This window comes from Mesoplodon bidens (genome assembly GCF_964165515.1).
Source record: "Mesoplodon bidens genome assembly, chromosome: 1".
In the NCBI taxonomy this organism is placed as follows: domain Eukaryota; kingdom Metazoa; phylum Chordata; class Mammalia; order Artiodactyla; family Ziphiidae; genus Mesoplodon; species Mesoplodon bidens.
In genome coordinates this window covers 64,015,595-64,042,180 of record NC_138176.1, presented here as the reverse complement: position 1 = coordinate 64,042,180, position 26,586 = coordinate 64,015,595, and the positions used below count along the sequence as shown (strand labels likewise).

Genomic DNA, 26,586 nt, shown 5'->3' with positions numbered 1-26,586 from the left:
ATCAAGTATTATGATCTGTGATAATACTACCATGTTAACTCTCAATTATCCACAGTAATAGGTATTTATGTGTATGAAAAATACTGCAGTGTCTTCTCTGTGTGAAGTCAGGAATCATGTCCTGGTAACCAGCTATGCTGTACAGAAGAGAGAATCTTACAGGGGACCTGAGTTCTAACTCTGGTCTTATCCATAAATGGGGCCTTTGGAAGAGTCACTTTTCACTGAAGGTATTTTCTTCTCTATAAAATGGGAAAATCAGGCAGATGACCTTGGAGGCCCCTTCCTTCCCTAATGACTTGAAATTCTCACTGGAGTGAGTTCCAAGGCATTAGAATCCTGTCTTCCTCTTTCAGCTCCTCATCTCCAGGGCCTGCGGTGGCACCTGGCACAAGGTAGAGGTCATGACATTTGTTCATTCAATGAGTGGGTGAATTGCCTTTTTTTAAATATGCAAACCACTTTTCTCACAAGAACTTACATCTTTCTCAACAATGAAAGCAGATTCAGTTCATAAGCCAAATGAAGTCTGTATAGCTTATTGAAGTCACCTCAACGAGAGGCAGGAAAATGGCAGCAAGCATCACCTCTATTTGTATCAACTTCATTATTGTAACAGACTGGGGTTGAGGGAGAGTTGGAAGCCTGCCCCATAAAACCCTGCTCACAGCCTTTCAGGATAAAGACCAGAACCTTCCAAGCCCAGCAGAGCTCTGCTGGTTCCAGGCATATCCTCCAGGCATATGCTCTCCTTTACTCTTTTCAATGACCTTCTTTCAAAATCATCCTATTCCACCTCAGTGCCTTGGCACATGGCATTCTCTCAGCCTGGAAGTGTTTTCTAATTTCTCTTCCTGGTTAATGACTGTTCCCCTTTTGTATTTCAGGTCACATGTCATTTCTTTAGACAAGCCCTAGGTCTCAACTAGGTTGCCCTGCTTAAACACTCCCATAATACCCTTTACTTTCCCTTCAGAAAACACTTTCCAGAGTTTCCTGAATTTATCAAATGATTGTTTTATGTCTTAAATATGATATAAATAAGAAACAACTTCATTTTTCTCCCACCACTTTTTCTAGTCAAATCCTGTTGGATCTTTTTCCCTGCCCTTTCGTGACAACTCAAGCAAATTCCTTAGCTTTCTGGTCACTTTGAATGACATGAACAATCTCGTTGGTCAATTGTGACTCATTTTCAGACATTAAAAAGACAAATCTAGGGCTTCCCTGGTGGCACAGTGGTTGAGAGTCTGCCTGCCAATGCAGGGGACACGGGTTCGTGCCCCGGTCTGGGAGGATCCCACATGCCGCGGAGCGTCTGGGCCTGTGAGCCATGGCTGCTGAGCCTGTGCGTCCAGAGCCTGTGCTCTGCAACGGGAGAGGCCCACGTACCGCAAAAAAAAAAAAAAAAAGTTAAATCTAAATCAACACCTCAATATCACATCCAATAGAAAGCTTGTTCTTTTCCAAGTCTTCACCTCAGAATATGTTATGCTTTTCACTCTTCACCCATCTCCTACCTCTCATTCTACTTTGGGCATGTCCAGAGTCAGATCAGAAGGGAGGAGGATTAGAAAAATGTGACCAAAGTATGTTTACTTAATAGGTACTGGTATGGTTCTTTTCTGGCTGCCGATACCTGCTTGGTGCTCCAGATATTCAAATGCTGGATCTCTCTGGTTGAACATTTCCCGTGGCCGTTAGAGGCCTTCTGAGGGACCTCCATGATTTACAGTTTCCTAATATGGGTGATAAAGTCCTTGGGTGATACCCTGCTTTGCCCCCATACCATCCTCAGCTTCTGCAATCAGTGGTATGCTAGATGGCTTCTTACTGGCTTCCTCATCCTAGAAGGACACCCTCCTGGCTCAAGACATCCCACCTAAATGGCCCAATCCCAGTTGCCATCCTCAGTGTCATCTGCCTCTTGGGAAATTCATACATCCTTGTCTCTCCAATAGCTGCTTCTATACTGCTCTCTCTTCTCCAGACAGCCTTCTGCCTTCAAAATTCTCTAATTTCTATGATCACATAAGACATCAAACTTTAGGGGTAGGTCAAACTCCCCCACATTTCTCTGATCCCATGAGAACTGCAAGGCTTTCAGTTTCACAGTTCAGTTAATATCCAACTGGCAACCAAGATGGTTTCTTTCTCGCAGGCACCTCTAATACTATCAGTAATCTCTTGGGGTCCCTGCCACTAGTCTGGGAGTTGGGGAGGGGGTATGAGTCCTCCATCTCCTCCCTCATAGGAAGGGAGAGGAGAGGTCCTTGACACTCCCTTATCAGCTAATGACTCTCTACCTTGATGGCTCCCTTCAACTATTCATCCTTTTTGAATTTCTAGTTTTCTCTTATTTGGGTAAAAATGGACTATAGCTAGTATCAGATCCAGCTGGTTTTTGACAAGTCTTAAATGGATGTATGAGAACTGATTGCCCATTATTCTCTGCCTTGAGTGAACTCCAAGATGATGGAAAGTCCCAATTAACAACTGCTAAACATAGTCTTATGCTTATTTGATGAATGTCTGTCTTCCCTACTAGACTTTTTCTCTCTAAGGGTAAGGGCTCCATGTTTGCTCCCCATTGAATACCAAGATCAAGCACTCGGTATGTGGCATATAGTAGGAGCTCAATAAGTATGTAATGAGGTGATTAATAAAAGAACAGAATAAAAGAGTGAGAAGACCAGGTCAGATTTATATCACTGGCACTCCCTGGCTTGGAAGGACTAACAGAGGAGGCATCATTTGAGCAAAAGTAGATAAGGTAAAGATTCCCAATTTCTGACTGCCTATCAGAATTACCGATAGAGCTTTTGAAAAATATCAGTACCTAGAACTAATCCACTAGTGTGCTGATACGGTAGATCTAGTTAAGAATCCATGAGTTAATGTGCATAAGAGAGATCCAAATAATATGCTAGGAGGGTTCGAGGGAAGGGAAGGCTGTACCTGCTGAGAGTATCAGGGAGGCTTTCTGGAGAAAGCAAAGCATAAGGAGGACAAAAGTGAGCATACGAAGAAAAGGGCATGGGAAGGACATGGCCAACAGGGACTTGTAAGCAAGAGGAGATGATATAAGCGAGGCACTGAGGCTAGAAAGACAAGGTTAGATTCCCGCCTGAACCCAGTGCTATGGGAAGGAAGAGGAGGAGTCAGGCGTGCAATCCACCCACCTGCAAGCTGTGTGGATGCAGGAACCTGGTTTTGTAAAGTTAGAAATACCCTATGGGGGTACATGGTACAGTGGTTAGGTGGGCCAACTGTGGATCAGCCTGCCCAAATTCCTCATCTACGAATGGAGGATAATAAAATTACTTACCTCAAGAGGTTATGGTGAGGATTAAAGGAGAAAATGATGTAATGTCTTAGCACATAAGCTAGAACCTTCTTTTTAAAATAATTCTAGTACCGAGAATTGGCTTATATATATTCCCAGTGCTGTGCTGATTTAGCTTAGACCAGCTAGCCAGGGCCAACTCCACACACCTTTGCATTTAGTGAATATCAGGTTGGTAGCTTGAAATTGGCAGTGATGGAAGTATTTACACCAAGGAAACTGACAAAGCTATCAATCTGTACCTGTTTCTTGAGAGCTGGTTCACCAGCACACTGTGAGATGCTCTGTGAACGTTGATTGGATTGATCTAGATTGAACTGAATTCAGTTGAAAAGTGAGTTAAGGCTACAGGAAAATAATCAAAAGCTGAGAGGAGAAAAAAATGTCTGCCTAGAAAATACAGAATAAGACCCTGGCCTTGGCATGAGTGGCAGGTGTAAATGGAACCCGACTTTTTTACTTTAAGCCAATACTTCCTTCAGCATATTTTTCTACCCATTTTTTTTTGCTACTGTCTCTAAAATAAGTGTGAAAATGATGAGTGAAATAGGCAATAACAAGCTTTAGTAACATCTGAGGTCTGAATGTTCTAGGAGACAATTTCAAAGGTTTTATTCTCTCTGTGAAGAAGAGTAAATCCAGGAAGATATAGATTATAATAAGTTAGCTAAGAAGAAAAAATCAAATATTGCAGAACAGAAAAAATATTGTGATACTTTAATAATATAAGAAACCTTGCCATCAAACACTAAAGGGAATTTAAGAAAGTTATGAATGACACAGAAAAAGCAAATATGAACACCCATAAATTGTGTCAACCCTTGGTCAAGTTAAGACAGAAAAATAAGAACACATCTACCTCTTTTGGACGTCAAAACATTTACCCATTTCTAAGCTCTTTGATGGAGATTGTACCAATCCAAAGAAGAATGAATGAGAAAAGCCCTTTAAGAAGTCATCACTTACATGCACCCCAATATTCATAACAGCATTATTTACAATAGCCAAGAAATGGAAACAACCTAAGTGTCCACTGACAGATGAATAGATAAAGAAGATGTGGTATACATATACAATGGAATAGTACTCAGCCATAAAAAAGAATGAAATAATGCCATTTATAGAAACATGGATGGACCTACAGATTATCATACTAAGTGAAGTAAGTCAGAGAAAGATAAGCATCATACCATATCACTTATATGTGGAATCTAAAAAAAGATACAAATGAAGTTATTTACAAAACAGAAACAGACTCACAGATATAGAAAATAAACATATGGTTACCAAAAGGGAAAGGGAGGGGAGGGATAAATTAGAAGTTTGGGATTAGCAGATACACACTACTATACATAAAATAGATAAAAAATAAGGTCCTACTATATAGCACAGGGAACTATATTCAATATCTTATAATAAGCTATAATGGAAAAAAATCTGAAAAAAGAATATATGTATATATATAACTGAATCAACTTGCTGTACACCAGAAATTAACACAATATTGTAAATCAGCTATACTTCAGTAAAAATAAAGTCAACCCTTGTATACAAATAAATGAACATATCCACAGGCTGACATCCCAGAAATTGAGATTATAAGGACTGCTATTCTAGTCCAGCCTTTTAGAAGACCTCAGAGGGGAGTGTGAGGAGGTTACCTTCAAGTCAGATAGTCAGGGCCTTCTTACACAAGACAGTGGGTTGTTCTGTGGTATTAGGCTAGGAGTGAACTAATGAAAGAATTCAGCCTCTATGACCTACATGCCAGTTCAAGTTCAAATATAGTCATGCCATTTTTCTTTCTTCCAATTAGTTCTCAGGATCCCATTTTCTTTTATTATCTGGTAGACTAGTCAAGATCTAAATCCTCCCCTCCATGAATGATCTAAGAATTCTAGGGGCATTCTTGGTTCAAATGGGGTCATGTCTACTTCTATCCCAGGCAGAAAGTGAAAAACAAAAGTTTTGTCCACTAGTCCTGTTGCTTTAGCTGCCACCAAATTGCCACACTCTAATTGTGCAGAATCTAGTAGATGCTTGTCCATTTGTAGGAGATGCTCTCACTAACCCCAGTACTACCGCCTTACTAAGCTTTAATATAATGACCCTCTTAATTCACCACTGTGTGTTAACCACTGTTCCCCAAAGGAGAGCTACGATGAGAGAATCACTGAAGACAGACGAACTTTCAGCTTCATCCACGTACTCCGCCAAAACCAGCCACCCCCAAATCCTTTAATGCTTTTGGCCCAGTCTCCCAAGTACCTCCCTCTCAATTCCATTCTGTGGTCCACAGTATTCTTTCTTCACAGCAGGCTTTGGACCAAACCAACCCTGTCATCCATGACTAATTTCTTTAAGTTTACATCATGGAAAGAAGGGGCTGGTTCCTTGGTTCCTTCCTTTCCAGAAGGCCCTGGATGCTTTAAGTAAATATTCTCAACCCCTCTCCAGCCAAGGGTCCCTGAGAGGAAAACCTTCATCAAACCACTACCAAGTGCTTCCCTTTATGTGGAGAGTCACCTGAGTAACCTCTCTCAATAACAAGTATCCCCTTCCAGGTGACTTGTACCTCTACTTGTATGTAAGGTATAGAGTGGCTGACATTATTTTTTAAGTTCCACCTCATGAGGCACAAGATGAGAGAATATTAAGAACGGTGAGAAAACTTAGAAATAATCAAGGACAACCATTTTATTTTTTTATATCGTTATTGGAGTATAATTGCTTTACAATGGTGTGTTAGTTTCTGCTGTACAACAAAGTGAATCAACTATATGTATACATATATCCCCATATCCCCTCCCTCTTGAGCCTCTCTCCCACCCTGCCTATCCCACCCCTCTAGGTCATCACAAAACATCGAGCTGATCTCCCTGTGCTATGCAGCAGCTTCCCACTAGCCATCCATTTTACATTCGGTATTGTATATATGTCAGTGCTATTCTCTCACTTTGTGCTAGCTTTCCCTTCCCCCCCATGTCCTCAAGTCTGTTCTCTACCTCTGTGTCTTTATTCCTGCCCTGCTACTAGCTTCATCAATACTGTTTTTTTAGACTCCATATATGTGTGTTAGCATACAGTATTTGTTTTTCTCTTTCTGACTTACTTCACTCTATATGACAGACTCTAGGTCCATCCACCTCTTTACAAATAACTCAATTTCATTCCATTTTATAGCTGAGTAATATAAGGACAACCATTTTATTTTGAGGATGAGGAAACTCTCTCCGATTAAGATCCTACTCTAGCAAAAACTGTGACTCACTTCTATGCTCAAGGCATTATTTTTATGACTCTATGTTGGCACTCAGATTTTGGACAGCCAATAAATTCAAAAGACTGTCTTCCAGATGGGAGGGTGGATAGCTAAGGCAAAATAAAGCCCACGAATCTTCTTGGTCAAATTTTTGATTCGTGCCCATTTCCCCAACTGGAAATATTTCTTTCAATTAGCATTCTTAATAACTTGAGAAGAATGGTGGGGAAAGCAAGATAAAAAAAAAACATTTAAGTCCCTCAGTTTCCATAAACGCCATCATGAATTACATACTGCTGTTGTAAGGATATACATGAAGTTCATATCAAAAGGACAAAAAGAAATTGATAGCACTGAAGATGAGTCGTCATAAGGTCTGGAGAACCATTCTGCCTTTTGAGTTGTGATCCATTCTCTATACGAACAAAGACCTATTAGTCTTCTGAAAATATCCAATCATTTATCCATTCAGAGAACAAAGAAAACAGCAGTACAGTATTCATCACCCTCTTTCATTTTGCAGCACATAAGATGAGGGACCATTTTCCTGCCGTATTTACCCAGAATAGGGACATCTTTCCTTGTTATCTCATGAGAAACAATCCCACTTCCAGAATCTGAATATTCTACGTTGAAAATGCTCAAAAAGGACATAACATTTTCTCTCTAAGATAACAACTAATTTCCAGTCAGTGAGTAATTCTTTTTCCTGAAACATCCACTCAGTGGAAAACAAATGAAGAGGGGAAAAAATTAAGTAAACAAATCTGAAAACGAGGCCACAACACACAGAGATGGAGGCACCTCTACAGTTAACGGTCAAGAAAAGCAGGCACTTTCAGGTTTAACTCAAACAAAATCGAGGTTTTTAACTGGCCCTGATTGAGCCTCACCCAATGAATGACTTCCAGTGCCTCTGGCTCTTTGGGACTAATGGAGAGAATTATTTTTAGCACAACTATTTGGAAACCTCTGAGAACTTGGATCTGCTTTTCTGTCTGGTACCAAAGCAAGATTTTCTCTGAGCTCTCATGAAAGATCCTCAGTCTCTTGTGGATTTAGAATTCTGGAGCAACCCACCATCCCAGAGCAAGGTATGGTGTTTACTCTTTTTTTAGAATTTTGGCAGATGTGGCTGCAATGTCCTATTTCATTATGGTAGCTTTTGAGTTTATTAAACAGATGGCTCTGGAAGAAGAATCCATGAAACTGAAAACCTGGGTTCAAATCTCTGGGCTGACACTAGCTTTGTGACCATAAACAAGTTAGCTGACTTCTCTGGACATTGGTTCCCTGTCCGACCAACCACAAAAGGGTCCTTGGGAAGATGATACAGGCTTAATGTCACTCTGTAGATGACAAAATATTTGACAGATGTTAGAACAGATTACTGTTGTGCCGTCATAGCCTTTTACATACAGCAGACAGAGCTTTATAAATTATGAACTGTTTATAAGAATAAATATTGATGAATATTTTCCTTCATTCAACCTTTGTTGAGCCTCTACTGTAGATCAGTCTTTGTCCTAAATGCTCATGATAGAGTTTGCATTCTGGTGAAGAAAAAGCAATAGTTAGCCATAACACAATGTGGTTGTGTGGCTATGCTGGGTGCAGTAGAGACAGGAGAAGGAAGGGACTTCATGGCCAACAGAAGAAGCCGTTCTGAGGAAGAAAACCAGGGCCCCAAAGGGAGAGCTTAGGAAGAACAAACAGAAGGCACTGGGGTGTGATCAGCTCAGGTCCGATCCCGTCTTGCTCACAGTGCACTCCTAGTGCAGACAGAGGATGACAAACCCTTCTGTTGTGAAATCCCTTCCCCTGCAGGCCAAGGATATGTCTTGTTTTGGCCTCCATGGTTACCTATCCTCCTCCTAATGATTTCCAAGCAAAACACATTTTCAACTTGAATTAGTAATCGAGCCCTTTGCCATGAAGTAATGTTACAGCTTCCCTCACATGATGTCAGGGAAAACCCAAGTGTTTAGAGACAAAAGAGCTCAGTTCAAATCCTGCCTGGGCCATTTTTAGGGCTGTGTGGACTTGAACCCTCAGACTCTCCATTTTATTATATGTAAAGTGAAGATAATAGCACCAACTTCATAAAAGTGGTGTGGGGATTGAGTAAATGGTGTTTTTAAAGCACAGTAATAAGAATACTAGTAGGTTCCATACATCCCAATTAATCTTTTTCTTTTACTTAGTTTTTTTGTGGTAAAATATACTCAACATAAAATTTGCCAGAGTATGCAGTTCTACAGCATTAGTACATTCACAATGCTGTACAACCATCACCACCATCCATCTCCAGAACTTTTCATCTTCCCCAACTGAAACTCTGTCTTCATTAAACACTCACTCATCATTTTCCCCTCCCTCCAGCCCTTGGCAATCACCATTCTATTTTCTGTCTTTACAATGTTGATTATTCTAGACACATCATATAAGTAGAATCATACAATATTTGTCCTTTTGTGACTGGCTTATTTCACTTGACATTAAAGTCTTCAAGATTCACCCATATTGTAATATGTGTCAAAAATTTCTTCCTTTAAAAGCTGAATAATATTACATTGTGTGTATGTGCCACATTTTGTTTAACCATTCATCTGTTGATGGACACTTGAGTTGCTTCTACCTTTTGGCTATTGTGAATAATGCTGCTGTAAATATGGGTATACAAACATGTTTGGGCCCCTGCTTTCACTACTTTTGGGTATACCCAGAAATGGAATTGCTGGATTATATGATAATTCTATATTAAATTTTTTGAGTAATCACCGTACTGTTTTGTACAGTAGCTGGACAATTTTACATGTCTACCAACTACATTTTAATTTTTTTCCAGCTTTATTGTGATATAATTAACATATAATGTTGTGTAAGTTTAGGGTATATGACATGAAGATTTGGAACACATATGTATTGCAAAATGATTAACACAATAAGATTAGTTGACACATCCATCACCTCAGGTAATTATTATTTTTTGTGTGTAATGAGAACATTTAAGTCAACTCTCTCAGCAACTTTCAAGTGTATGATACAGTATTGTTAATTATAGACACCACGTTATACATTAGATCATCAAAACATATTCATCTCATAGCTGGAAGATCCTTTGTTTGTACCCTTTGGCCAACAACTCCTTGTTTCTTCCACACTTCAGCCCCCGGTAACCACAATTCTACTTTGTTTCTATGAGTTAAGCTTTTTAGATTTCACATATAAGCAAGATATTTTGTCTTTCTCTGTCTGATTTATTTCACTTAGCATAATGCCTTTAAGGTTCATCCATGTTGTCACAAATGACAGAATTTCCTTCTTTTTGTGGCTGAATAATATTCCATTGTATATTTTATACACACACACACACACACACACACACATATATCACATTTTCTTGATCCATTCATCTGTTGATGGAAATTTAGGTTTCTCCCGCATCTTGGCTATTGTGAATAATGCTGCTATGAACATTGGAGTGCATGTACCTTTTCGAATTAGAGTTTTCATGGGGATACAGACATCTCTTCAAGGTAATTATTTTCATTTCCTTCAGATAGATACTACCAAAAGTGATATTGCTGGATCATATGGTAGTTCTATTTTTAATTTCTTGAGGAATCTCCATATTGTTTTCCCTAGTGGCTGTAGCAGTTTATATTCTCACCAACAGTGTACAGTACTCCTTTTCTCCATGTTCCCACCAACACTTGTTATCTCTGGTCTTTTTATGATGGCCATTCTAACAGGTGTGAGGTGATAGCTTATTGGGGTTTTGATTTTCAACTTCCTGATAATAAGTGATGTTGAGCATCTTTTCATGTACCTGCTGTCCATTCATATGTCCTCTTTGGAAAAATGTCTATTCAGATTCTTTACCCATTTTTAATTGGATTATTTGGTTTTTAGTATTGAGTAATATGAATTTTTTATGTATTTTGGATATTAACCTCTTCTCAGATACATGAGTGGCAAATTTTCTCCCCCATAGGTTGCCTATTCATTTTGTTGATCATTTCTTTTGCTGTGCAGCTTTTTAGTTTGATGTAGTCCCACTTGTTTATTTTTGTTTTTGTTGCTTATGCTTTTGGTGTCATATTCAAAAAACTGTTGCCAAGACCAGTGTCAAATGCTTTCTCCCTGTGTGTTCTTCCAGAGGCTTTATGATTTTAGGCCTTACATTTAAGTCCTTAACCCATTTTGAGTTATATTTTTGAGTGGTGTGAGATAGGATTCCAATTTCTTTTTTTTTTTTTGCATGTGAATATCTAGTTTTTTCCAACACCATTTATTTATTGAAGAGACTATATTTTGCCTGGTGAGTATTCTTGGCTCCCTTGTCAAGTATTAGTTGACCATGTATGCATGGGCTTATTTTATTTTATAATAAAGAAAAAAACATGTTATTTACTGAAAGCTCTCAAATTGTGGGCCTATTTTCTAGAAGTTGAATCTTTGCACTGATTTATTCAGTATTTCTCGAAGTATTTTCTATAGCTAATTTAGCCAAAACAAAGGGTTTTATGACTTAAAATATTTACAAAACACTATATACTACATTCCTGACTTACAGATTCAAAATATACATTAACATGAAGGCTTCAAAATCTACAGTACCACAAAGTATTATAATTTTTAAAATAGGTATTTAAAAAATTAAAGATCTGTTACTTTGTAATCCTTACAGAAAAATAGAATAGAGAGTCATTTACAACTAACATCCAGGACAGATCTGTTCAAATTAACAATATTTCCAGAGCTTTGATTTTCTAACTCCAAAGGAGCACACTAGTGGAAAAAAGTAATACATTTTAGCACATATTCTGCATAAATGTACATAATTGAATGAAATCTTTCAAAGTGTTTTGTATGAGGAGTGACTGCTAATGTGTATGTTTCTTTTTGTAGTTTTAAAAATGTTCTAAAATTAGATTATGGTGTACATTGAATTGTATACCTTAAATTGGTCAGTTTTATGGTGTGTAAATTAAATCTCAAAAAGCTGTTTAAAAGTATTGTAATGTGTATAGAGCCATGACTCACATAGTTCATTCCCAGCCAGAACAACCAAATTCATCACAAACAAGTGGGGCAGTGGTTAAAGGATGGATCTTTTTAATACAAGGTATTGAAAATATAAAGTTGGATCCCTACCTCACACTTTTTAATCAGAAAGACTCCAATGGCTCAAATTTTAAAGGTGAAAAATGAAAATAAAATTGAAAGAAAAGTGGGAGAATTATTTTTAATATCTTGAAGTGGGGAAGACCTTCTAAACATAAGAAATTGAACCCCCAAAAATGTCTTCAAGATAAAAAGATTTTTTAAGATACATGAATGAAGTGAAAAAACATACTGGGAAAAGCTATTTGCTGCTCATGTCAGAAACCACATGCAAAGAATATACATATAGATATCTATCGCACTATTGTTTGTAATACCACAAGAATAAAAATGTCCCAAGTATCCATCAATAGGTGACTTGTTAAATATAATAGATTCTTACAATGGATATTCCATAGCGACTAAAAAAAGAATGAGGCAGCTCTGTCTATATACTGATATCTCCAAGCTAAGTGGAAAAGCAAGGTGCAGGAATTTGCATACAGTATGCCTACAGGCAGAAGGACCCACAAGAAACTAGCAACAGTGATTGCCTCTAGAGAGGGAACCTACATGTCTGGGAGACTGAGAGGAAAGAGAAGAGATTTCCTTTTCGTTGCGCATCTTTTTTTAAATTTTATGAAGGTTCATGTTTTATCTATACAAAAATAAATATTTTAAATACTTTAGACTATACAAAATTAAAACAACTTATATCCTTTATCTGTACTTCTCAAACAGATACTGCAAAAGGGACCCATAGACCCCAGGAATATTTCTTTAAATTCTCTCTTTCCTCTTTCTTTTGTAATATTCTCATATTCCATAATTTCTATCTAGTCTTTTTCCCACAAAAATCACACCTTCCCTGCCCCCAAAATCTCCTTTGCCCTCAACCTGAGTTTTTTGTGCTAAGCACTATTCTAGGTGGTTGGAGACATCAATGGCTAAGACAAAGATCCCTGCCCTCATGAAGCTTACATTCTATCAGATAGAGATATTTGCAAATTTAAAAGCATAATAAAATTAAGAATAATCTAGTAAATTAGAGGATGATGAGTACAATGGAGAATAGAAAAAAACAGAACAGAAAGAGGGCACGTCATGGGTAGGAGAAGGTCGTTTGCAATGTTAGATGAAGAGGTGAAGGTTGGCTTTAATGAAATGGTAGCATTTGAACAAAGGCAGAAGCAGATGAGGGAGGGAGACATGTAGGCATCTTGGAGAAGAGAGTTCCAGACAGAGGGAAGAGATAGTGTGAAGGCCCTAAGTCAGAGCGTGTAATCGGCATCTTTGAGAAACATCAAGGAATCCAGTGTGACAGATGATGAGGAAGTGGGAAGGGAGTAGAAGAAGATGAAGTCAGGGAGATAAGAAAGGTGGGCAACCAATCAAGTAGGGCCTTGTAAACCATGTACCATGAGGCTTTTGCCTTTTAAATGAAATGAAGAACCATTACCAGATAATGCCACTGTAGTTTTCCGTTATAACCCACACCCCTTTGTCATCCTGATGATCTGAGTCCCAAGCCTCAACCCAAGCCACTCACCATTATGTCATCATCACAGGTCAGGTGCAACAACACCTCATCCCTCAATTCTGATGAGGATTATTAATGGATAACCATTCTGAGCACCTTTCAAAGTATTCAAACTGGGAATGCTTTCAGCATTTAAACTACTGTGCAGAGAATATTCTAGTGCATTTGTCAAAGAATTGCAAACTATTTGTTCAACAAATATCTTTGTTTCAGTTGTTTTAATTTATTCTTTCTTTGAGTACCTTTGCCTGGCTCTTGGAAATATTAACATCCTTCTTCCAAGCACATCCTTAAAATTTTTGTATCCTCTATCCATCATAACCTCAACTCTGACCAAACGCTCCTTCATAGACTGATCCCCAACTATTGGCGTGTGTGTTCTCAGCATCTCCACCAGTGTCTGAGATGCCACTGCCCAAAGCACCTTCTCACCAGATCGTTTCAATTCCCTCTTAGGACCAGCTCCTGGCTTCAGCTACAGCATCGCATTCCATGTCTGGTTAAAAGCCTCCTTATAAGTATCTGTTCTCCTCTTTTAAATCCCTTCTCAAAGCTTCCTCTAATCAGTTTTTTTCAAGGTGGAAGATCTAGCAATTTAATCATCCTGTCTTGTTTTAACTGACAAGGGTTTGAATAAAAGATTCTTTCCATTTTCTTTCATCTGAGGCACCTTTGGAAGGGCTGGTATGTTTATCAGATCTGCTGGGCTTTTCAAAACGTGCCTTAATCCCAGGTGAGTAATAAGATAAATAATTTTGAGTTTGTGTTCTATAAGCAGACAGGGCATAGAAAAATGTTCTCTTTAATTTTTTTTGGTGGGGGGGTAAGAGCACTGGTAACATGGAGATGTGGTCAAGGATACAGAGCCTATATTTGGATAAGTTGCTTCAGTTTTTCACTAATTAGATTTCTAGGAATCAGACTTATTTTGAACCACATATGCACACTATGTTTTTCTCAGTTTGTCATTCCTATGCTCTGGCAAGTTTCTGGATCTAATTCCAAGATGTTACAATTTCCTCATGGGCGCTATAAAAGTGGTACACTGTGCTGGTTCATTTTCTGATGTGGCTGTCAAAAAAATAAAAGAAACTCTTATCCAATTGCTTTTCCCACTTGTTATGATTATCTCCTTTTGGCAAGTATATACCAGGCATATACACAAGCATTGTACAGATTTCTTTTTTTTAATTTTATTGATGTATAGTTGATTTACAATGTTGTATTAATGTCTTCTGTACAACAAAGTGACATATAAATACATTCTTCTTCACATTATTTTCCATAATGGTTTGTCAAAGGATATTGAGTATAGTTCCCTGTGCTATACAGTAGGACCTTGTTTTTATCCATTCTATATATAATAGTTTGCCTCTGTTAATCCTAAACTCCCAATCCTTCCCTCCCCTACACCCTCTCCCTTGGCAGTCACAAGTCTGTCCTCTATATCTGTGAGTCTGTTTTCATTCTGTAGATATGTTGATTTGTATCATATTTTAGATTCCACATATAAGTGATATCATATGGTATTTGATATGGCATCATATCTTTCTCTTTCTGACTTACTTTGCATAGTATGATAATCTCTAAGTCCATCCATGTTGCTGCAAATGGCATTATTTCATTCTTTTTTATGGTTAATATTTCACTGTGTATGTGTGTGTGTGTATGCATATATATATACCACATATTCTTTATCCATTCATCTGTCGGTAGACTTTTAGTTTGTTTCCACAGATTTCTTATTAAAGCATAGGTCCAACCGTGCAAAAACTGCTCATTTATACCACCCCAGAATCACATGTATACTCCCACCCAAAATGCTGATAGCTCTAAGACATTAGCCTAGAGAATCATGTGTCCCAAGCCTACACTACACACCCCTCAGCTTATATGCCAAATGTGATGCTAATAAATGATCTATCATCCTCAGTGGCCAGGCTTTGTGGAGGGAAAAACCAAATCCCATTAGATCAGAGCTGAAGAGATCTGTTGCCTGCTTCACTCGGACCATGTGGCAACATGCATGATTTAATTTCACTCAGCTCTTTAATTGAGCCCCAGTGCTAACAGCTTAATGGGACAGTAGGGCATTATATCCTGCAGATTTTAAATTAAAGTTTGAGACACTTCCGCTCAGGACATGCACAGTACTCCAATTAACACTAATTGGCATTATACATGATTATCAAATGAAAAACATGATTTTCCTGAAAATGTCACTTCCTTTCTCTTGCTTTAAAAAGCCTATAAATTCTAAGAAAATGACTGTGTAAGCATGCAAAGATTAGATATAAAGATGTCTATCTAGCATGGTGTTTATACTAGCAGAAAACTGTAAGTAAATGTCTATAATGGGGAATGTTGTACATAAAGGATAGTAGAGGAAAATGCAACAATTTTTTTTATATTATGAATAATTTTTGACATGGGAAGATGCTCACGACATATTGTTAAGTGAAGAAAAGTTAAAGACTTGCAAGAATGTCATAACATCACTTTTCTTCATAGCATAGAAAGAAAACACCAGAAGGATGTATACGTCAAAATGTAAAGAGTAATTATCTGTGAGTGGTGAGAATAACTTTAACGTTTATCTTATTCATTTGCATCTCTAATTTTCCTTTTAAAAATGTGTACTTTTGCAAAAGCAAAACATTGTTTTTCAAAGCCCACCATTGATTCCTGCAGAAAAGAAAATGCAACAAAGTGATTTATTCTGGAATTTTAAAAATCTTCACCGACTTCATCTCCACCAACCCTTGTGTGGGGCACTGAGAACTCTCTATCAATTAAGTGTTAATAATTTTCAATGGAATTATTAGGGCAAACAGGGTATTTAGACACACATGGAGAGGTGAGCCCTGGGGTGAATTTTTGAAAATGTCCATTCTCATGTTCAGTATGCCAAAAACCCCACCTAAGAGGGTGCATTTATGTCCGTGTGTTTCTCTTCCAGAGCCAAAGATGTTTGTCTTGCTCTATGTTACAAGTTTTGCCATTTGTGCGAGTGGACAACCTCGGGGTAATCAGTTCAAAGGAGACAGCTACTCCCCAAGATATATCTGTAGCATTCCTGGCTTACCTGGACCTCCAGGCCCCCCTGGAGCAAATGGTTCCCCTGGGCCCCATGGTCGGATTGGCCTTCCAGGACGAGATGGTAGAGACGGCAGGAAAGGAGAGAAAGGTGAAAAGGGGGCTGCAGGTAATGAATGAAGTTCCATAAAAAACATCCTCTGTCACCCCCACCTGAAAATCACTCCCTTGTTTTGTTGCTTTTTCTAATGAGAATTGCCCTTTAAATCCCTTCTCAACTTCACCTTCATTAATCGTAACAATTTACTGAGTCCTCACTATGCTTCAGATACTGCTCTAAACCCTCTACCTGCATTCTCATTGCATCGTAATGGCAACTCTTTCAAGGGGACGTGATCACGTTTTATACATGAGAACACAGAGTGGTAGCATGATTAAATGAATTACTGAAGACGGAAGTGCATGTCTAGTGACTGGCAGAGCTGGAGTCATCTGGAACATCTGATGTCCGTGACCTCTGGGCTGGTACAGCCAGCGGGCAATGGCTGCATGCGAAAGAGCATGGATGGATACACAGACAAATGGATGGGGAGGAGACAGAGAGATGAAGGAGAGGCGGGAACTAGGAGCCGAAAGCACAGGGGCCATCCTGCTCTGCACTCATATCCTTAACAAAGACACAAAAGGCTTACTTGTCACAAAGGAAATGACAATAATACTGTATAGCCTACCTTTCCTAGTTCAACACTCTCCCACCTGTCCTGTAGCAGCTGAAATATAGATGTCTTATTGCTCTTTACAGCAACACAATTGTGTCCTACTCTTTCAGTAATTTTCACTTTTTTCCCCACAAATAAGTTGGCCCATGAAGCTTGCCAGATTCTGCAATCCTTCAAAGTAAACAGAATTGAAACTCTAGCAAGGCTGTGTTAACCCTAAAAGAGGAAAATTTGGATGGAATCAATCTTTGAAAACAAGTTTCTGAGTGTAAAATGTGGAACAAAAGACAGGAAGAAAAAATCAGTAGATCTAAGAAATACATCTCTATCTAGTCATTGCACGTGATTTACTGTTATTATATGAAACAATACCATAATATATATTCAGAAGATTAGATACCAATTCATTGCTGAATTTATCATGCAGAAAATATTTGGCAAATAAGAAGCTACTGAATCTATGACCCTTAATCAACACTAGATAAAGTATCTTTAGGTAAATTTTCAACATCAGATAAAGAATTTTTCATTTGGAGCTTACATTTCATCTTTCAAAGGCTCTATTTGGTAGCACATATGAACACTCTTACTGCTGTATCATGATCATGAATACATTTGAAATCCTATAATAATAACACCAGGATCATAGTTCGATATTACTGGCCCTTTTAGTTTATTGTGTCTAGAAGCAATAATGTGGGAGTCACAGAAACATTCACTGGAGTCAGAAAGACATGACATCTTCAATTACTAACTTAACATCCTTGAGAAAAAAACATTTTTGAGCCTCAGTTTCCTTATTTGTAAGTCGGGGGTAGTAAGTGTCATTGTGAAGATTAAGGAAGATAATACATGTAAAGTACTCAATAGAATAAGTGTCATGTAGTAAGGATTCCATAAATGTTTGCTGTTATTATTTATTACACTGTGATCTGAAAATATTAGTCTCAGCTAAGTTTGTGAATATCCAAATCCTTATAATAAACTAGAAATGAGCTATCCATTTCATGAGGTAGTTCTAGTGTTATTTAAAGATATGTATACAGATATGTATTCAGAGCAAATTGAATGTTCGTAATTGCGACAATTTTAACCATATATGAAATCAGCTATCCCCATATTCATCAATCCATTCATTCATCCATCCATTCATGCATTTTTCATTTAACAAATTTTTTTGTGCACCTCTTGCTCTCCAGTATTGTTCTAAACCAGTGTTTCTCAACCTCCACACTGATGATATTTGGGTCCAAATAATTATTAACTGTGGGATGGCTATCTGGTGCATTGAATGACATTTAGCAGCATCCCATTTGATGTCAGTGACATCCCCCACCAATTGTGACAACCAAAATGTCTTATGGCATTGCCAACTTTCCCTTGGTGGGCAGTGTTTAATTGCTCCCAGTTGAGAACACTGTTCTAGGGAATGCAAACATGAACAAGACATTGTCCCTGACTTAATATGCAAACATTTGGGTGGGGGAGGCCAATATGGAAACACATGATTACAATATGTCACTATCATCATCATCATCATCATCACCATCATCACCATTAATTAAGAACTTACTGTGTGTCAGCAATTTTACATTTAGTACTTAATTTCAGCCATAACCTTATTAGCTAAAATTATAATCAATAATAATAATAATGTTACAAATGACAAAATTGAGATTCAAAAGTAAAAAAATAAAACTTTCCCAACCTTAGTTATTTAAATCTAATATATATTGATACATACACAAGTAAGGATATACGACAGCTAAGAAAGGTAAGAATGCCTTTGTGATCAATGAGGAGAAGCACACCTCATTTACAAACAATAAGAACAGAGTCCTCTGGCTTTGAGAATTAGCTTTTAATGTGGCTGGAACTGGACACAACTTGGCTGGAAGCTTCTGCTTCCTGTTTCCCCTTTAATACCATATATGTCTTCTCATTCATCCCCACCACATCCACCTCAACCCCCTGGCAAGGTCAAGTATATGTCTTCTCCAGCTTCTCTCCTCTAAATTACAAATACAGAGTTTATTATACTGAATTATCAATTTTCTGTAAAAATATCTGTCTCCCTCATGGGTCTATAGCAATTATTGTGGTAGCATATTTTTCAAATTTAATTTAATGTGAATGCACATAAATATCTTCAAATAACACTAGAACCACCTCATGAACAGATTATTCTACTTCATTATATGGCTTCGGATATTCATGAACTTAGCTATGGCCCATATTTGCAGATCACAACATAATATGTCATAACAGCTAACTTGAGGGTAGGACAGGCGTCATTCATGTCAATGGCATTCAGCCCTTGGAACAGTGCCTGGCATGTAGTGGATGACCCATCAGTATTAGATGGTTTAGATAAATGTATGCATGCACACATACATATATGATGGATGATGGATGGATGGATGGATGGATGGATGGATGGATGGATGGATGGATGGAAAAAAGAAATGGCACTGAAGAAAAAATCCTTGTAAGCTTGTTTTGTGGAGAACTAAGAAGAAATTCTTTCTCTCTAAGCTTCAGTATCTAAGCATAGACTAACACTCCATAATTCTCCTCTCTACCCAGCATATGTCTGACTGAATAGGGAGGGGGAATGATTTATCCCTTCATTCCATTCTTCATTAATTGGCTTTTATCACAAGGGTAAATCCTTCATACAAACAGAAAGAATTACTGTAAATTATTACCACTAGTCCCTGATTATCTAACTCTCAGCAGTTCAAAATATTAAATAGCTATAGAGATCCAAGTGTTGAGATTATAAAGATCTTTTCACAGCTAGCATTGTGAAATTGCATCTTAGTATTTACAGTTTCATCTCAAAGAATTTTCAAGAGGATGAAACTTCAAGCAATCTAGTCCAACACCTTCGTTTCAAGGACTGGGAAACTAAAGTCAGAGAGGTAAAGCCCCTTCTTCACAGTCACCTAACTAATCCATGGCTGAATTAGGGCTTGTCAAGTCTACTGAGTCACTGTTTACTACTTTCCCAATGGCTTTAGAGTGAACTTAGATCCAATTTCTTCATAGTACAAAAGGGGCATTTGAAACTAAGACAATAAGTGACGTGCCCAAAGTTATAGAGGCAAAGAAATTTCAGTACATAATGAAATTTAATGGCAGAAATTGTTACTGATGCCAAAATGTCTTTTATTGATGCATCAGTCACTGATGAAGACAGCAAAAGTTAGCTCCTATTGAAAATAAAATAACAATGTATAAGTTGTAGTCCTTGATTCGAAAGTTAATTTAATAGTAAAATAGTATTCATATTTCATTTCTACCAAAAAGAAACAAACATTGAAAGATCAGACTATTATGGCCTTATTTCCAGAAATAAATACCAGTTTGTTCTGGCTGGAGCTAGTGGAATTTCGACTTAATAACAAAAGTCATCTAGAGCTGGAGGATGGTCCTATGATCAGTAACAATGCTGATCCTAGTCACCAAAAAAGGGTTACATTCATTATTAGCATTTTCTAGGCATCATAAATTATTACACAACCTCTTTCTAAAATTACTGAAACAAAATACTTGATGTTTTAAGGGTAAAGCTTTAATTCTCCTGAAACTTGTATTATCCAGAACATTTCATTGCTAAATTTGCCAAATAACTGAAAAATGATCAAATTCATACATTGATGTATGTGTAATATTCAAATAAATGATATCAAAGCACTATCAAGATAAAAGGTTTAGCTTAATAAAAGTTCCTGAGAACAAATACATAGTTAAGAGTAAAAGTACACAACATAACAACAATATGCTTTCACTGACTACAAAAGTGCATTACAAATTACCAATCATTTGGATACTTTTCAAGAAAATATTTATGGAATGGATTTGGCCATAAAATTGAATGACATTTTTTATGCTTTTAAGTCACTGTTATTACACATAAGGTTTAAAAATTAAATAGATTTTGTTTATCACTTTCAACCTATGATCACATTTTCTCTACATTTAGCTTATGGTTGATCTGTAGATATAAATATCTGAACAAACAGAAAATATTCCAGTATGATGATTTTGAATTTGTTGAAATCCTTTCACAGCCCTTATGTATTTTCTACAAATATGGAGACCCAGAGAAAGTAAAGGACTTGCCTAAAATAATACAACCATTTAGCTGCAGAGCCAAAAAGAATTAAAGTTTTTTTTAATTTCAGCCCCAAAAGTAAGAGGCATTTTGATGAAGGAGAAACATCACTAGGCTAAGACTTGGATTCCAGTCCTAGTCTTGCTACTGAAGCAAGTTTCTTCACCCCTCTGGGATTCGGTTTTCTCCTCCAAAAAAGAACTCCTGCACAGTGGTGGCAGTCACTGTTGTCTGGTTATCATGACATATTGAAGAGCCCTTACTGTGGTGCACTATACAAATGACACTCTGGCCACTGCCCCAGATGTTCAGATGCCAGAGTCAGGCAGGCATGAGTTCAGATCACAGCTCCATCACTCCCTAGCTCTGTTTCCTTGAGCAAACTAATTTCTCCATGGCTCAGTTTTCTCATCTACAGCGGAAGTAATAATAATTCTTAATTCATAAAGTTGTGCAGGGCTTAAAGAATATAATGCATGCACCTAAAGCATTAACCCTGATACATTGTAAATGTTCAATAAATATGAGCTAATCTCACTTTGATTAACTTTTTATTGGGTTGGCCAAAAAGTGCGTTCGGGTTTTTTCCAAACCCAAACAAAACTTTTTGGCCAACCCAATATTAATAATCCTGATAGAAGCAGAATGGCGCATAAGACTAAGTAGCCTCTAAGGATTCATCTTGTTCTGTCTGCCCCCATGACCTCACTCTGGGGAATAATATCATGCTCCTTGAATTCCTCCTATAGAGATAAGTATATATATGTGTCTAATTTAGCAGCAGGTAATGTGTCATCAAAATGACGGTTACTTATTTTAAATTAATCAGGTTTTAAATGAGTTCTCAGATATTCAGGAAAATGTTCTTGACATTTTGATGAAATTTTTCTATTTCCATTTTAGTGCATCAGTTATTTATTTAAATATTAATTATGTAGTAGTATACTGTTGAAAGTTGACTGAGGAAAAAAATTTAGGGTATGTGGGCATGTTGTTTGTGACTCTATATTTACAGAAACTGTTAATTAAACTATAAACTCTTTTTGAAGGTTTGAGAGGTAAGACTGGACCACTGGGCCTTGCTGGAGAGAAAGGGGACCAAGGAGAGACTGGGAAGAAAGGACCCATGGGACCTGAGGGAGAGAAAGGAGAAGTAGGTCCTGTTGGGCCTCCTGGACCAAAGGGAGACAGAGGAGAGCAAGGGGACACAGGGCTGCCTGGTGTTTGTAGATGTGGAAGCATCGTGCTCAAATCTGCCTTTTCTGTTGGCATCACAACCAGCTACCCAGAAGAAAGGTTACCAATTATATTTAACAAGGTCCTCTTCAATGAGGGAGAGCACTACAACCCTGCAACAGGGAAGTTCATCTGTGCTTTCCCAGGAATCTATTACTTTTCTTACGATATCACATTGGCAAATAAGCATCTGGCAATTGGGCTGGTACACAATGGGCAGTACCGCATAAAGACCTTTGATGCCAACACAGGAAACCATGATGTGGCTTCGGGGTCCACAGTCATCTATCTGCAGCCAGAAGATGAAGTCTGGCTGGAGATCTTCTTCACTGACCAGAACGGCCTCTTCTCGGACCCAGGTTGGGCAGACAGTTTGTTCTCTGGATTTCTCCTATATGTTGACACAGATTATCTAGACTCCATATCAGATGATGACGAGCTCTGATGAGGACTGCTGGTCTGAATGTCCCAAGATCCTTGTGGCAGACACACTGATTTAATCTGGGGCCCTGGAAGGTGGGACAAGCAGAAATGAGATCCAAAAAGACACCCACTCAGATTCCAGAAAATTTACAGATAGTTCTAGTAGAATTTATTAAAACAGGTTGAACCACCAAACCATTGAAACCACACCAAAATGATTTCTATAAAACAATAACCCCAGATATGTTTTCTCAAAAGTGATGTTCATAAATATTTAAACAAATTAAAGACAATGTTACAAATTTTCTATTAAATTCCCTGAGTGCTAAAACCAGATGGCAATGATATTATATCATTAAATCTTCATAAAATTACATTTTTGCCTGTTACTTAAGAGAGTCATAACATCCCAAAGTCCTTGACTATTCTCAAAAAGTAAAAACCCAAAGGTAAGAGAAGCCAAGTAATTTCAAGCAAGCTAAAGAGAATTGATTATTTTACTATATTATTCACTCCTTCATGCTTGTATATATTCACTCAACAACTCTTTAATGAGCCCATATGAGCCAGACACTCTGATGCTGGGTCAGATTTAATGATATAAAACAATATCTGTACCTTCATACAGGCTAATGTGTGAGGAGCACACTCTCAGAGTTCAGTGTGATGAGCACCATGGCAAATAAATTGACTGGATGCTGGAGGCATCTGTTCCTGGTGGTTGGGGGCAGAGAAGATTTTACACATGGAAGGACATTATGTGTGCTAAGTGTATATTATTAAGTAGGTGGGAGGTATGCAAATAAAACAAGGCATTCAGAAGCTGCATTCTCCCCATCTCATCCTCAAACACCATTGGTATTTGCAATCAGGAATGGGTGAAAAATCTAGAGATACACTGGGAGGAGTAATGGAAATGAAGAGAAACAGGTTACAGAGACCAGTCAGTAGATCATTCTCCTAAATTCTTTATTGTGATGGTTTCCCAGGACATATATTTGTCCTCTTAGCTTTCTCACAGATAAGGACACTACTTTACATTATAGTAAGACATTATTTCTTATGGATTTCCCAAGTATTAAATTCAAATAAAGCAAAGCATATGACCATTGATTTATGAATAAGTTGATGGGAGGAGTGAACAGGAGGAGAAGAGGGTGTGACCAAATATCTGAGCAATTAGCTGTCTCTTCAAAGTTTCACACATACCTTAGTTCCACCTTCTCTTAGTGTCAACATCTTGTGCGCCACTGAACTGCAATTCCTCAGTTAATCTCACCCATAATACTCTCACCCACACTCCCTTGGCTGATAGTAATGGTGTTCTCTTGCTGCCTCCTTTTTGGCATCATCTGATCCTCCTTCCATGTATTCCTCTCTTTGTTCTTTCATTTAATAAATATCATTTAATGTCTCTTATGTGTGAATCATCACAATGGGTTCTGTGGAGGAAGAGCAACACCAAGATGAATATAGAGCAGCCCCTGCCATCAACTTTCTAAGGACATAAGAAAGGAAATGACATGCACGCAAACACAAAATACCTAGAATTCTGGAAATAAACATGCTGAAATATGCTAAGTGCTAAACTGGAGATAAAGTCAAAATATTTTAGAAGGAATGCTGAGGGGAACATGTTAACTCCAAAACTGGATGTAAGAGAAAACAACTAGGGAAGTCTCTGCCCCCTTGGCCTGAAGTGACAGATAAGAAGTGGAGTGGCCAAAATGGAGGAAGGGAACTTCCAACAGAGGGAACAATGGGGACAAAGCATGAAAGTGAGAACAGAGACCAAAAAGAAGAATCCATAGGCCATATTTCAAAAGTCTCAAATGTCTACCTGAGGATTGGGGACTTTATTCATGAGAAAGTGTGAAACCCCTGTGTGTTCCAGAGCTGGGTGCTACTATTATCAATGGTGAAATTTACAATGATCAAGCAGCTGTGCATAAAGACAATACTTCTTTCTCCCATATTGCAGGTCTATCTTGCTTTCATCATCTTCCTCTGCCTACCATGCATTATCCACTTGTTTCTCTCCTTCTGAGTCAGGACATGTATCTGGGAGACCAAGGGCAATAAAGATTAGACAAAGAACAGAGAGAAGAGGTGTTTGAGATAGTCACCTACCTCTAAATAGCATCTGAACCTGGAATTCCAAACAATAAAGTATTTAAAAAACAGCCAATGGAAGAAGCTAATGTGGGGAACAACAAAATATTGGCCCTTTGAAGACTATGGGATTTGCTGGAGAAACTGAAAATGGAGAAGTCATTGCAGACAGTCAAAACCCATAAGAGTATTATGTAATTTAAATTTTCTTCTGATCATGAACCTTTAATGCATTCATTTTTGGACATTGTTTACTTACTTATCTCTTAAATGTTTTTCATTACAAAACTTATTTTCAGATCCAGAAGGATTTAAAGCCACTTACAAAGATTGATAAAATACAGAAAGAACACATTAGTCAAAAGAACATGAGAACAACAACAAAAAAACCCCACTTAGCAGAAGGAAAAAAAATCATAAAGATCAGATCAGAAATAAATGAAAAAGAAATGAAGGAAACAATAGCAAAGATCAATAAAACTAAAAGCTGGTTCTTTGAGGAGAAAAACAAAATTGATAAAACATTAGCCAGACTCATCAAGAAAAAAAGGGAGAAGACTCAAATCGATAGAATTAGAAATGAAAAAAAAGGAGAAGTAACAACTGAAACTTTAGAAATACAAAGGATCATGAGAGATTACTACAAGCAACTATATGTCAATAAAATGGACAACCTGGAAGAAATACACAAATTCTTAAAAAAGCACAACTTTCCGAGACTGAACCAGGAAGAAATAGAAAATATAAACAGACCAATCACAAGCACTAAAATTGAAACTGTGTTTAAAAATCTTCCAACAAACAGAAGTCCAGGATGAGATGGCTTCACAGGGGAATTCTATCAAACATTTAGAGAACCTGTCCTTCTCAAACTCTTCCAAAATATAGCAGAGGGAGGAACACTCCCAAACTCATTCTATGAGGCCACCATCACCCTGATACCAAAACCAGACAAAGATGCCACAAAAAAAAAAGAAAACTACAAGCAAATATCACTGATGAACATAGTTTCAAAAATCCTCAACAAAATACTAGCAAACAGAATCCAAGGGTACTTTAAAAAGATCATACACCATGATAAAGTGCGGTTTATCCCAGGAATGCAAGGATTCTTCAGTATATGCAAATCAATCAATGTAATACACCATACTAACAAATTGAAGGGGAAAAACCATATGATCATCTCAATAGACGCACAAAAAGCTTTTGACAAAATTCATCACCCATTTATAATAAAAACCCTCCAGAAAGTAGGCATAGAGGGAACTTACCTCAACATAATAAAGGCCATATATGACAAACCCACAGCCAACGTCATTCTCAATGGTGAAATGCTGAAACCATTTCCTTTAAGATCAGGAACAAGACATGCTTGCCCACTCTCACCACTATTATTCACTATTATTCAGCATACTTTTGGAAGTTTTAGCCACAGCAATCAGAGAAGAAAAAGAATTAAAAGGAATCCAAATCAGAAAAGAAGAAGTAAAACTGTCACTGTTTGGTGATGACATGATACTATACATAGAGAATCCTAAAGATGCTACCAGGAAACTACTAGAGCTAATCAATGAATTTGGTAAAGTAGCAGGATACAAAATTAATGCACAGAAATCTCTTGCATTCCTATACACTAATCTTGAAAAGTCTGAAAGAGAAATTATGGAAACACTCCCATTTATT

General features: G+C 37.6%; 1 protein-coding gene across 2 annotated transcripts in view; it reads left to right on the top strand.

Annotated features, from left to right (window-relative positions):
* The window catches only part of C1QTNF7 (C1q and TNF related 7), a 137,901-nt gene extending 113,747 nt beyond the window's left edge, over positions 1–24,154 (top strand). For both annotated transcript variants that reach the window (XM_081230878.1, XM_081230879.1), the window contains exons 3-4: positions 16,217–16,462; positions 22,182–24,154. In XM_081230878.1, coding sequence (XP_081087004.1) covers positions 16,217–16,462; positions 22,182–22,813 — 878 coding nt within the window. In that variant the 3' untranslated portion in view covers positions 22,814–24,154. The remainder of the gene's footprint in view (positions 1–16,216; positions 16,463–22,181) is intronic.
* The last annotated feature ends 2,432 nt before the right edge of the window (positions 24,155–26,586 follow it).